The 14,572-nt window shown below is 33.4% G+C and overlaps 2 protein-coding genes across 2 annotated transcripts; one reads left to right on the top strand and one right to left on the bottom strand.

The window, feature by feature from the left end:
• Positions 1-1,444: 1,444 nt before the first annotated feature.
• Positions 1,445-7,179, bottom strand: LOC107898879 (probable protein arginine N-methyltransferase 6). The gene is made up of 13 exons (XM_016824444.2): positions 6,722-7,179; positions 6,177-6,242; positions 5,799-5,867; positions 5,329-5,364; positions 4,965-5,030; positions 3,805-3,873; positions 3,578-3,655; positions 3,297-3,375; positions 3,053-3,147; positions 2,670-2,754; positions 2,244-2,449; positions 1,887-2,005; positions 1,445-1,793 (listed from the first exon to the last, which is right to left on the bottom strand). The coding sequence occupies exons 1-13, from the start codon at positions 6,992-6,994 to the stop codon at positions 1,751-1,753; spliced, it is 1,284 nt and encodes a 427-aa protein (XP_016679933.1). The 5' UTR covers positions 6,995-7,179; the 3' UTR covers positions 1,445-1,750.
• A 2,015-nt stretch (positions 7,180-9,194) lies between these two features.
• Positions 9,195-14,061, top strand: LOC107898877 (mitochondrial import receptor subunit TOM40-1). The gene is made up of 11 exons (XM_041090865.1): positions 9,195-9,667; positions 10,438-10,519; positions 10,623-10,722; positions 10,834-10,929; positions 11,042-11,092; positions 11,343-11,408; positions 11,764-11,865; positions 12,471-12,539; positions 12,617-12,700; positions 13,416-13,511; positions 13,704-14,061. The coding sequence occupies exons 1-11, from the start codon at positions 9,526-9,528 to the stop codon at positions 13,755-13,757; spliced, it is 942 nt and encodes a 313-aa protein (XP_040946799.1). The 5' UTR covers positions 9,195-9,525; the 3' UTR covers positions 13,758-14,061.
• The last annotated feature ends 511 nt before the right edge of the window (positions 14,062-14,572 follow it).

The raw sequence follows: 14,572 nt of genomic DNA, 5'->3' as shown, positions 1-14,572 counted from the left end.
CTAATGTTTGATGTTCTTAATGACTATTGAAATGAAATTAGTTCGAGTTGCTTCGTCAACAAATAAAGTGTCTCATACTCAGACTCAGCGATAAGATCGAGTGTGAGGTGTCACATTTGAATTTAATAGATATTGTTTGTATCAATAGTCAAATATTGAACTTTCGAAATTCAAAAAATATAAAACTAAAAATGATCCAATTAAAGAACATGAACTAAACTCACGATTTTATACGTAGTCAAGAACAAATAGCAAAATTTATCTAAATGATTTTAACTGAAATTTTAAACTTCAAAAAATATAAAAATCAAAATTGATCCATTCGGAAAAAGATAAGACCTAAAATTGACTAAATTAAAGTACAAAGACAAAAATCTACAAGAACTAAAAGCAAAATTTCATGTTTAAAAATATATATATATTTGTTATTTAATATTTATATGACTAACATTAAAAAAAAAACACAAACACAAAATAACATAAATAGATGAATAGATGGTTAATTATTGCAGAGACATGGGGTTCTTTTGTTAATGATTTCCAGCATTCAAGTAGGGTAACTTTGCATTCCAAAAAGTCAAAACATATGCAGTTCTTGAGGACAAGAAGTCAACAACTGGTTGGAGTGGGACAACAACCCTTGTTATATAATGCATGTCCAATTTAACCCTCACTCGAATCCGAAAAATATAGATTATAAAAATAAATACATCCTAATCTCAACATAAATCAATTAGATGACAAAAAATAAGATAGAATCCATTAATGAATCTATTTGCATTTTCTTATTCATGGATCGAGCAAGCAATGGCATTTTTATTTTTTTTACATTTACCTTAATCAGGTTCAGCCACCCAAAAACCCATTTTGCTTTTTGAAATAATATTAAAATATTATTCTTGTATTATTTATTAAATAATAGAAACATTAGTCAAGATTTAATCTCTAAATTTGACAATCTTTTTTCAACTTAGTCCCTGATGATATCTCACTATGATATTATACCACATCATTATCTATATATATATTTTTTTAAATTATAATTTTTTGTGTTGACATGAGACAATATCATAGTGTTATATCATCGCATGGACTATCATAGGAAAACTCGTCAAGTTTCAAGACAAATGTGAGAAAAATTGTCAAACTTCAAAACTAATGTGGACCAAAAAATAGTTTAGGGACTAAGTAAGAAGATTTTGTCAAGCTGGAAAATAATTCGTGCTAGGCCAACCTGAATTACAAATGATCATCCAGGTCAGATTCTATACAGGCCAGACGAGTGCCTTAAGGATGGATAAGTCAAAATTCATGAAGATAGAATTCAAGTAGCAGAGGTGGTGTAAGGGAACTGATGATATTTTGCACAGTCAATATAAATTGCAGGTCAAATCTCAGCTAATAAACTAAGGAACCATGTGACAAAGGAATGAATCAGTTGATATCATCACATAGCCATACATGCATATATATAATATATAATAAACTAAAATATAGCAGATAACTTTGTACTTTGAAACGGCAATCTTACACAACCAGCAGAGGTAATATCAAAACTTTTTACCTAAATTTAGTTTTGTTCTTAGTTAAACAAATATCTTCCACCTTTGAGCAGCTTGGTGTGGTAAAAGTAGTCAAATGACTTGTCTGTGAATTCTAGTGTGGCCTGAAATGGTAACTACGGCACAATCGTAGAGCCATATAATCAGTTGTGAAGCTTGAAACGTAATCGGTACGTACCCCAAAGGGATCATCGCATTACGGACTCTTTTACATAGGATCTACCTCCCGAACTGCAAGAGTTAAGATCACAAAGTTGGTGAGAACTATCATTTATCCAACAGAAGCTACTATTTAGGTTAGTGATGTGTAATGCTGTTACTTACGAGTACTCGAGATGAATATTCATAAATCGGCGGTTTTCTTTGCTTTGAGATAGCGTTAGAGAGCCTTCAATGACTTGATCTTGCTCCACCTCTATCGGGTCATAAAAGTATATCAATGTCTGCAAAATTTACATCCTAGACATTAAGGGTCCATTATAGAATACAACCATTAGCTCCATGCAAGTCGTCAGATGTAAAAACGACCAGAGTTCATCATAGTTAAAAGTAAAGTTGACCGCTTAGGACTTTTTTATGCTCAAACCAATAGCATAAACTTAACAGAATCAAATAACTTTGTGCACAGATGTGTTTCTGTATGCAATGTTGACATGTGCAAACTAAAAATTAGTACGGTACCTGTTGCCAATGTGTTGGAGGATCCTCGGGAGCCGTTGAGAGAACAAGTGCTTCATTGGGATTGGCTCGTTTCTTCTTCTGGATACCATCGATATGATTATTGTTAGATGCACCAGTAAGTAAGGATGGGATGTGATTATTTGTAGGAGAATTTGTTGGCCCATTGAATTCAACATCAAACCAAAACGCAAATCCATGTAGTGGAGCTGGGAATCAAGGAAGAATGAATACCATGCTTAAAAATGAATAGACATGTTGAGAGAAGTAAAACTAAACAAAGGCCTAACAGTAATACAAACACGGTATGAAACAAGGGTAAACTGAAAGCCCTTAAAGAGGTCTCTTACATCTCAAATTTATGGTAATATTGACACAGTATGTGAAGACGGCACATATAGAAGGAGGAGATTCAAGGGGAGAACTCACCTCGCATCATTGATTGGAACTTATATCTTGTTGACACAGATTCTAGCTCATCGTGTTGGATAGTATAGCAGTCCACGTGCTTAACCTGTTAATGCTAATAAATCTCAATGCCTTTTGCTGAGGGATTTCTATAAATATGTTCAAATAGACCATGTAATTTGGGCTTATAACCCAAATAAATGCTGCTAGAGAAGAGAATGTCTCAAGCAATGGCCGCATGGCTTTTATATGAGAAATGCAAGAGAATTGCAAGAAGATTTCGGTAGGTTAGGTAACATGACATAAAAGGTATGGTTTACAGAAACTAAACTTCAGTCCTTCCAAGTTCAGAAATCAATTCAGGAAATCAATGGCGGACTAAAGCAAGAGAATTAGAACCTCACCACGTGCGGCCATGTCAAAACATTCTCCCCCGTTATTGTCTCCACGCATGGCTCTTCAAATGCACACTGTTTTGCTAATTGCAACATTGCAGACACTGCAAGAGAAAATGACATTGTATTGCCAAATAATATTCCAAACATAAACAAGCTACAAGTAAAAGGCACGAGAGCTACAATCTCCAAGCAGAGTAGTGAATTTAATTTCACATATATGCATGGAATAAAATAAAACTCTAATACTCACTATCAATTCCATAGACGTTGCGCCAAAATTCAATGCTGTCATTGTATCTGTCAGGATGTGTGATGGGTGCCATGTATAACTGCAAGGATTATAGAGTGAAAATGATTGGTAAACAAATAGTTTTTTATCACACAACTACCCGATTCTGTGATACAACAAAACTTCATATGAATCAAGATTCAAGAGTTAAAAAAGTGGAAAAAGAACAAAGACGTTCAATTACACTGTCAAGCTGGGCATTGAAACAAAGTTACACTAGACTAGTATTAAGTGAAACAAACCGTTGCGTTGGAAGGAAGAATAAGGCCTCCATGTTTTAGCCACCGATCTCTAGCAGTAATAACACTTCCCAACATACTCTAGAAAATAGAAACACGGATAATCACAATGATAATGGAAGGAAAATAATAGAAGGATATAATATTAATTGTCTGAATAAAATCACGCTCTCATCTCAACCTTGAAGAGTTACTGGAAATCTCTAAAAGGTTCAGGATAATACAATCACCTCATACAGAAGCATGTAGCCCATCCATTCTGAAATTATTACATCAACCTCCTCGTCAATTTCAACATCCTGTGGAAATAACAACTAGTATATAAATTGTCTGACATTCGGAAGGAGTAAATTGGTTCAAGGGAAATAAATGTTTCTCAGAACACTGCAAAGAACTTAGCTTCCCCGACCCCTGCCCCCTGGAAGCTTATTTCCAGATATGGATTCCAAACATAAAAATGTACAAATAATCTTTGGCTCTTCATTATCTTAGTAACCTACTTCTTATGTCTAGCCTAACATAGTCTACAATGGCCACAATTTTCTCTTCTTCTCCAAAGAAAGAGATAAACAGCAGAAATATCTTATCAAGTTATCCTGTCATATAGGGCAAGCATCACGGTTATTATCTTATGATCACCATAGATTTAAATGGAGCTTGCATCAAGCATATGATATACGTGCATACTGACTGAATATACCCACAATTGCACAGCTATCTACCAATGAGAACACCCAGAAGGTGCTATGACAATCACTTCATCCAAGATCCAACAATTGGAGAGTTTCCTTATCTATAATGAAATTTAAACACCAACACCAATGTGAAATATTAAAACGTCTGCAAAAGCAAAGCACTGCATACTGGTCCACATCCTTTTTGCATGCAGCAAGGCATAATTCCAACTTAATTTTACACTGCAGTTAGTGTTCCCTTGACCTTGGGAGAAAATGCAGATGAGTTGTCTCTAATGACACAAAAAATGTTGAAAACCAATCTTTGCAGTTCCATAAGATATATAATTCTCAACAACTTTGGAAGCTAAAGAAAGAAAGAAACCTGACACTAGATTGGACTACTGGTTGTTAGTTTCTTTTACATGTGTGTGCGTATTATTAAAATCTTGAGGAGGTTGGAACTGGGAGTTAAATCCAGGACCTTGAGCCTTGTATCTATATGGTACAATGAAGAACTAAGCCTAGGAATGGTGGAAGGGGTTGCAGATGCTAGGATTTTAACTCCAGACTTGGACACTAAGCTCCAAGTTGCCAAGCGTTAACATATATAGGTGCTTGTTGTTTTCCCAAATATGTAAACAGATTAAGCCAGTTAAAACATAGAAACCATTTAAGGAGCATACACATCAATAAGCCGGAGTGGAAAAGCCTACCTCAACTCGTCCATGCAAAACGATGATCTTTTCAGCTAAGTTATTTGCTTTCACAACTTCATTTGCCTGCTTGCAGATAGCAAAGATTAACACATACCCAACAGCCAGTTTTATTTCCAATACTAGAAGCCAGTTAAAGGAAGGAGGAGAGAAGTTTAGAACAATATATTTCCATAATGTTGATAGATAAATAGCCTTCATAATCTAATCGCTCTGTTAACCAGATCTCATTATCTCATTGTCGTAAATAAAACAGAGAGAAAATAATAATGGAGATGAAAAGAAGACAAAGTGCTCAATCTGCACTGTCAAGACAAAATATAAAAATGGATTGGTAAGAAGCAGTTAAGAACTTCTGAAGTACCTGCAACGCAATATCACTTGCATCCACTGCATACACCTGAGAACACATAATCACATCAGATACTAGACAGATGTGTTTTACATGAATCCATCAACATTAACAACAAGAACAAAACTTGGAAGTAGCAAGAGATTTTTAACTTCTAAATAGTATAATAAAGAACAAAATTAAGTTCTATCCATACTGCTCTTCTTTCAATTGTTCAATAGAAGTGTATTGTCTTTTTTAAAGATAAAATTATAAAGTTCACATGGAAAACTAGTTAAGGGACTAGAGGAAATGAAAAAAAGTTAAATCTGAGTTAACTTCTAGCATTCCCCTGCAGTTATTAAAGAAGGCACTCTTCAGAAATTAGTTGAAACCAGTGCCACATGATATGCAGAAAATAGATTTTCAAATAAATGTTCAGTTATACTACTATTATAAGCATGTAAATTATCAAGTGTACAAATCATGTCAAGACATATTACCCGTTTTGCACCAGCTTGAGCACAAAATATTGAAAGAATGCCTGTGCCACATCCAACATCCATTACAACCTGTAAGCATGATCACAAGCAATAGTGAGGAAGAAGAATGAACTAGCTAAACGTTCTTTGGACTTCTGAACACGGTTCTTAAACCGACTAGGGCCTTTGAGATCCAAATACTTCATATCAATGTTCCTATAATAGACAAATGCATTTCACCCGGGTATAAGATTATAGCAGGTGCATTATAATGCTGTGACTGGATGAAATGGGAACCACAATGCAACCAATTATGGTAAAACACACACAATAACAGAAGTATCCTAATGTTATAGATCATAAATAATTTTATAACTGAGATAACCACAATGGTATTACTTTGCCTTCAATAAAACTCTGGTGTTCCATGATTGCAGCCCTGTAAGTGTCAGTTCGAACTCGATCCTGTGTGTTTCAGAGAAAGGTATGATCAGCGAATTGTCATATATTTTATTATATGTACCAAAAGGCCAAAGGTGATCCTAATATGCAACTGATAGTCAGATATAGGCTCACAACTTTGTCAAAAGCATACATCACTTCAAAAACAAAAAACCCTTAAGCAACAAATTATAATTTAAAGAACTCGAAATTTGAAAGAGCTCAAGTCAAGAAATATTCAATCACCAAATAAAGAAAGCAAACTTGAATTCCTATGTTAAAGCACTCACTCAGAGTCACCACCTTGGCAATCCCTACCTCACATTGTGAAAAACCATAAAAATTTCTTCAAATACACTTAAAACCTCCAAAAAAAACAAAAACCAAATGGGCTAAAAGTAGAAGAAAACTCACCCAAGTTCCCGAATATTGAGAAGAACAAAGTAAACCCAGTAAAGAACAAATGGTAGCAAGCAAAATAACAAAAAAAAGGAGGAAAATACCTTGATCATTTCTTCATGGATACCAACGTGAGCATAAGAGTGAAAGTAGGCCATGTCGAAGTCCGTGCAAGGCAGAGGTGCTTTCTGCTCTTGCTTGTCATCGTCGTCATCGTTATTGTAGTGATAGTGATGGTGGTCTGAAACCCTAAATCCGGGAGGGTGGCGTGATCTACGGCCTCCCCTCCTCCGTCGACCTCCGCCTCGCTTCTCTTCCGAACTGTGCTGCTGTTGGTTTTGGTGGTAGCCATTACTGTAACCTGTGATTCCATACATTTTCTTGTTCTTCCTTCTTTTATTTTATGAGGTGGGTAAGATAATCAGCAATTCACCGGCAATGCTTTGGAGAAGGTGGACAACGGCAGCGGTTTTGTTGGGATTTTTGTCGAAAAAAACCCAAACAGAGCAGCAGATTGCTTTTTTACTGTTTATTTGACAGACCAAAATCAAATGAAATAAGGGTTTAGTATTAAAGTTAACTTGGATTATGTTTGAATTGAGAGTTAGGGTAAATTACATCATTAGTCACTAAACTATGGATAATTTTCCGTTTTGGTCATTAACTAAAAAAAAGTTATAATTTCGTCACTAAACTTTTCCAATTTGTTTTGGGTAAACTACACCTAAGGTCATTAAACTATTAGTAAGTTTATATATTGGTCTCTAAACTTAAAAAAGTTATAAAATGATCACTAAAATATTTGAAAGTTTTCGTTTAAATCACTGGACTATTAAAACCACTCTTGTATGACCTTTTTGTTCATACTGCATACACCAATCAAAAGCTCTCATTCCTTTTCTCTTCTATAATTCATGTTTTTATGAAACAATTTTGAACATCATGAATTTGTAAACCAATATTCAAATAACTTTCTTCTACAACCTTCGACACTGACCATCAAATTGACTTTGATCTAAAATATGTTATACTCATTGATGGATATTGTTCCACCGTACCGATTGTTAAATTATTGCTTGGAGCTCATTAGTCGGATTTTAAAAAAAATTAACAACTTGGTGACTTAAATAAAAACTTTTGAATAGTTTAGTGACTTAAATGAAAGTTTTCGAATACTTCAATGACTATTTTATAATTTTTTGAAGTTAAGTGACCAAAACATAAATTTATTAATTGTTTAGTGACATTGGATGTAGTTTAACCATTGTTTTTTTATCAAGTGGCACTTTTTTAGTTGGTATAATAACATTTTAATCCTCAAAATTTGTTTTTTTTGTCAATTTAACCCCAATTCTATATAAAATTTATTAAAAATTTTAGAAAAATAAAATATTGACACTATTTTGTTGAAGAACTAATATGTATAAGAAATAAAGAAAATTTTCATTCAATAGAATACAATAACAAATTAAAAACAAAACAAAAAAACAGTTATCTCATTACACGCTTTCTTAATGTTTCTCGAAACCAAATTAATAATATCTTCAAGTAAAATTCGATGCCCCTGAAACAAATCCTAAACTAATGTTGTAGAGGCTTGTGAAATCAAATATAATACCATTTTTTAGTAAAAAAATACTACAATATTTTATTTTTCAAATTTAATTCAAAATTTCAATTCATTTAAATTATTTTTGAAAACCATACGTAAAAAACAAATTATATTATGAATTTTTATTCTCTTATAACAAAAAAGTCATGTCAAGAAACGAAAAAAATTAAAAAACAAAGAACTAATAACTTTGGTTAATGTTTTTATTTTTTTCCTATATTTTTTAAAGAATGAGTATTGGATATTTCTATACTGATAATACAGAGAAAGAATTTGAGGGTTTAAAAATAATCTTAACTCATTTTTTCTCACTTGATTTATTTTAGAAAATTTTATTTACTTAGATTTTTATTTTAATTATTAGAATTTTCTAATTAGAATAAGACAATTTTTTTTATCATTTTATATATTAAAGTTAAATTAACAAAGTATAAATTTGAGGACTAAATTTATTATTATACTAATTAAAAAAGTGCCACTTAATTCTCTCAGTAATCGAAAAAATAAGGCTTCATGACAAATTTTATATATTTTGTCAAAATGAACCTAATTGTATTTTTGAGCCTTTTTTTGGCCATCAACCTTTGTTCCTTTTTTCAATCTGGTTTTTCCAACAGATGTAATGAATCAACCTGCTTTTTCTAGCATATATAATGAATAAATTAAAGTTTTCAATTTTCCATTTCATTCAAAAGGTTTCAATTTCTGAGAAGTTGTTTTAGATACATTTTTTAAAAAATTAAGAGTTTTTTAATTTAATGTATTATTTATTTTATTATTTTTTACATATAATTATCTGATTGGGTTATTTAAGTAATAAATTACATTTTATTAAAAATATTCCACATATGCAATTTCACATCATCCCTGTTAACTTTTTAATGTAGCTTTTATTAAATTTGTTAGAAAAAACAGATTGAAAAAAAGAATAAGAGTTGATGGCCAAAAAATGCTAAAAACATACAATTAGGGCCATTTTGACAAAACATGTAAATGTTAGTGACCAATTTTTTCATTAAGCCGAAAAATAACCCTATTATAACCTTTTGAATTTGAGTAACTTGTACATTTATTAATAGTTTAATGAGATTGGGTGTACTTTACACCTTTCAAAAACCCTATTGTTAAATAAAATCCAGTGCAGATAAAACCCTGGCAAAACCCATATCAAGCCTTCCCCGACAGCCGCAAACCTGCAACTCCTGCGGTTGTGCCGCCCACCTATATCTTACTACACTCACCGCCGGCGGCTGTTTGATTTGGCGGCAATTTCCCTTACTTTAAAAGGAGAGACAAATGGCGGGGCTTGTACCTCCAGGTACTACCGCAATTCCAGCCGAGGCATCCAAGACGGCACATACCAAAGCTGAGGAGAAAACCGATTACATGAATCTCCCATGTCCTATTCCTTTTGAAGAGCTCCAACGCGAAGCTCTCAGTTAGTCTATTTCCTTTCCTACTTTCTCATCAATGGGGGTTTTTCTCTATTTTCTCTTATTTCTTGATTTGTGATCATGTGTTGAGATTATGACTTATTTGGTTGTTTCTTGATCTCTGTTGGTTTATGTAACTTTTCATGGTTTATCATTTTGAACAGAAATGGTGAAGTTAGTGGAAATGGAAGGACTGTAGGTGTTGCTTTTGGTGTGCTTGTTAAGCCCTTTTCTTTAAACCCTAGTTTAACCCTGATTAGTGAAAATGATTGTTTTTTTTTTGATAAATTTTGCATGAGTTGCTAAACTAGAAACTTAGTTTTCTCTTTTTGATCAAATCCAAATTGCAAAATTTATGAAAGCTTTTGTGATTGGCAGAATTTATAAAAGCTTTTGAGACTGACAAACTACTATGATTTGTTTGCAAGATGTTAAGTACTTGACAGACAATTAAAGGTTTTTTTCCTCCTTGAGTGCTTTGAAATGTATACTTAATTTCTTTCTCTTGGGGCCATTATTTTCTTTTGCACCTTATGCATTCGATGTACCTTGTGATCATGTGTAATGTTGAGGTATATGCACTTAATTTGTTTCTTCTATATCCTGATTATGTTTCTAATCATATATCTATCTCTACATGCTTCGAATTCTAAGGTATTGCAATGCATTTTTAGCAAGGTTATTATGGAGAAAGAAGAATGACCTAAAGTTGTGGTTGAAGTCTGTTGGTTTTTTCTTCAAAACTTAATGTTTCTAGCTTGACTATGTCTGGCAGTGTCTCTGAAGCCAGAAACTTTTGAAGGATTGCGCTTTGATTTCACCAAAGGGCTAAATCAGAAATTCTCACTGAGTCACAGGTACCTTCAACTCCTTTGAGTCCTTGAGTTTTTGCTTTTATTGTATCTTTTCTTTTCTATTTTAATAAATAACGGTAATTATTCAACCACAATCATCTCTCAGTGTGTTTATGGGCCCAACAGAAATTCCATCTCAATCTGCTGAAACCATTAAAATTCCTACTGCTCACTATGAATTTGGTGCCAACTTCATTGATCCAAATGTAGGTTGCTTCTCTCATTATCGCTACTCTTCCAGTTGACTCTGTTATCCTCCTGAATTATTTTAGCTTAACAAGTTGGTTTAAAAGTGGGGTCAATCATGGTTTTCCCAGTTGATGCTTATTGGGAGGGTGCTGACTGATGGTAGAGTCAATGCGAGAGTGAAATGGGATTTGACAGACAATCTTTCTGTGAAGGCTAATGCTCAGGCAATTTAATTTTTCATTCTTTGATCTTCTGTCTTTTTTGTTGCATGCAGAATATATGTTATCTTCATGTGTAAGCTAGTGCTAATTGATAACTTTCCTGTTTCCTTTGCAGCTCACAAATGAGCCCCATATGTCACATGGCATGGTCAACTTTGATTACAAGGTTAGTCACTTGTAAAATATATTATCTTGGTTAGTTGGCTTTGTTCTGTGTATGCATTTTTGCTCCCCATCATTGTGAGTGTGATGCCTGATATTCTTTTTATTTTATTTTTTATTTTTTAATTTTGAGTTTATTCATCATCTGGACCATGGGGAGCTATTTTTGTGCTGGCAAACAAAACTTAGGGTGTTTGCTGCCATGGATACAAGCTTTGTTTTTGTCTTGTGACATCTTTGTTTTCCTTATACAGGGTAAAGACTACAGGTCTCAGTTTCAAATGGGAAATGGTGCTTTATTTGGAGCTAGTTATATCCAGGTAAATTGTATGAAGCCATATTATATTTGTTGAATTGAGCAGACAGATGAAGAACTTAGCAGAATGGACAAGTTACTGGATTTTCAGTACCTAGAAAATTGACTTTTATGCTTAGATTCAGTTTAACATGGATCTATGCACTGCTATGGTTTATCTTCCTTTTTTAAATACAACATACTATAAGATAATATACTAATTATGGTAGAAGCAACCCAGATTTTCTCTGCTGAAGGTATTCTGCATTTGGCATTTTGTTTGCAGTTGCATGCATTGTCAATCTTCAGCTGAATCCACTAATTCTGCAATTGTGATTCCGTCGTTATTAATGAACTAAATCTAAGCCATATTTATGCAGAGTGTGACACCGCATTTATCCTTAGCTGGTGAAGTATTTTGGGCTGGTCAGCACCGGAAGTCAGGCCTTGGTTATGCTGCCCGATATGAAACAGATAAGATGGTAATTTAGCCTGGTTTCTTCCTTTATCACCAACTTGTCAATGTTTTTTGTGCAATAGTTAGTGGGAGTTTTTTTTACTTCTGAATATGTTTCTAGATCTGTTACAGCAGTAGGGATGTTATTTAGATCCCTAACCAAAGTGTTGATTAGGGTTGCCAAGTTGTGAGAACCAGGATCTCCTTTCTTTTCAATGACTTATGACATTTCCAAATAAGGAAGTGGTGGACCAAGTCATTGGAATCAAGGACATGGTTTAATGCTTTCTGAAGGTAAAGTTGAATGAGCATTCAAAACTGGTTAATACAATGATTAATGTTTGGTATATGTGTTATGGATGCCTGAAAAGTATCTAAGTTTAAGGGTTTTACCTCCTCTTCCTGAAGTTCCTAGATTTTCAGATTTACTGTCCCTCTGGTCCTTAGATATTTGATGGCAATCTTCTTCCAGAGCCGAGTTTTAATCAAGAAAATAGTTAACTTGCTTCTCCCCCACCATATGTTTTGCCTTACTCCTGCCAAGAAGAACTTGTTATTTACATGGAAATGAAATATTATTGCTAGAAATATTCAATTGCAATGACTAACCAAAGCACTCTCTGGATCCAGGTAGCTGCAGGGCAAGTTGCAAGTACCGGAATGGTTGCTTTGAGCTATGTTCAGAAAGTTTCTGAGAAGGTAAGAAATCGTTTTTCCTCCTTACAATATTGCAGTTTGTTTCCTAGTTATTCTTATTCAGTTCTATTTCTATCAAGGTTTCTTTAGCGTCAGATTTCATGTATAACTACATGACAAAAGACGTGACGGCAAGTGTGGGCTATGATTACATCCTTAGACAGGTATTTTTGGTTGCTAAATTTCCAATATTAGTGTGCATCGATTTTCCTGCATGTCTATACATGTCAGCATATGTATGTATTGTTTCATCTGTTGCTATATTATCTTCTGGATATCATCCAAAAAGAAGGGTTTTTTTGGGTGAACTACACCCAATGTCACTAAATTATTAGTAAGTTTACGTTTTATCCACTCAATTTCGAGAAGTTACAAACTGATCATTGATCTATTCGAAAGTTTTCATTAAAGTTATTGAGCTATAAAAATCGCCTACATCAATCAAAAGCTCTCATTTTTTTTCTTTTGTGATTCAGTTTTTCTCATGAAATGACTTTTAGCGTCACAAATCTGCGAATTAAAATCCAAACAGCTTTCTTCTTCGATCTCTGATATTAATTGTCAGATTCACTTGAATCTAAAGTATGTTATTCTGCTCATTAATGTGTATTGATCTTCGAATTGTTGCTTAGAACTCATTAGCTGAACTCTTTTCTTTAAAAAAACTTAATAGCCCAGTGGTTTAAATAAAAAAAATTCAATTAGTTCAGTGACGTAGATAAAAACCTTTTTAACTTGTGACCAAAACATAAACTTACTAATAGTTCAGTGACCTTTAGTGTAGTTTACCTTTTTTTTTGGCGGGGGGGGGGTGGTGAGAGAGATGACCAATGATGATTGTGTAATTCATTCCGGTTAATCAATTTGTCACATTTTCAGTGCCGCTTGAGGGGGAAGATTGATTCTAATGGATGCACTACTGCTTACCTTGAAGAGCGGTTAAATATGGGCCTAAATTTCATCCTCTCCGCGGAGGTAAGCAACTTTCTTAAGAAAGAGATCAGCAATTATCCACTTGGAGGCTAGTTTGTTTTCCCTTTTGTCTATTGCTTGTGAATATGATATGATGCCATTAGTCCTTTGTTTAGCTCTTTGATTTCTCTTAGTTGATTCAATCCCTCGGAATCGTGTTTCTTAGCATCTTATGCCGGAATTACATTTTTGCAGATAGATCATAGTAAGAAAGACTACAAATTTGGGTTCGGATTGACTGTCGGGTGATTTGATTTCGACACAAAAAACCCAAACGAAGAAGGTTCCTTTATTTTAGAGTATGGTTGAATATTAAAGAACTCAATCTGTAGTTTGGAACTGTTGTTTGTTAGCGGTTCAGCAGGAAACTGCTGTGGCAATTTTAACTATTGTTTGGTATTGGCAGGTTTAACCCTTTAGAGCTGGAACATTTGCTAAATTAATAATGCAATTTGTCATGTTTTTTTACTTTATACAAAGTGGATTGATGGTAAGGGGTTTGTTGGATATTTACCATTTGTATAAATATTCCAATTTACATAATTGCTTTAAATTCGAATTTATTTATTATTTTAAATTGGATTTGGATTTGGATTCGATTATTGAGAATTTCAGAGTTGATATCCGCTTGAATCTGCTAAAAATAATAATTATAATTTTTTAACATTAATTTCATTACAATTTTTTATCGTATTTGTTTTTTTAATACAATACTTAGAATTACTTATAATTTTTTTCAACCTGTAAGTGGAAGGATAATGCTCTTCGTAATGTTTAAATTTATGTTCTCTTGCATTGATGCTAATCGCAAAAGAATCAAACTTTGTGGTTGCAAAAAGCGAAGAAATACCCCAAAAGTGAGTGAGAAGATAGTGGGGGAAGTGGAAACACAATAAAATGCAATTATTAAAACCATGGGCCACACGTCACGTGGCGATACATGACTGGTTTGTTATTTCTTATTCATGACAACTCAAGATTTTATCCAAAATGTAAATGGAAAATCAATTTACGATGTTAGAATTATAATTAAGCATCCAAACAAAAGGTCAATGTTATAATAA

The sequence above is a fragment of the Gossypium hirsutum genome, chromosome D04 (genome assembly GCF_007990345.1).
Source record: "Gossypium hirsutum isolate 1008001.06 chromosome D04, Gossypium_hirsutum_v2.1, whole genome shotgun sequence".
Lineage (NCBI taxonomy): Eukaryota > Viridiplantae > Streptophyta > Magnoliopsida > Malvales > Malvaceae > Gossypium > Gossypium hirsutum.
This window is presented reverse-complemented; position numbering and strand designations above follow the sequence as displayed.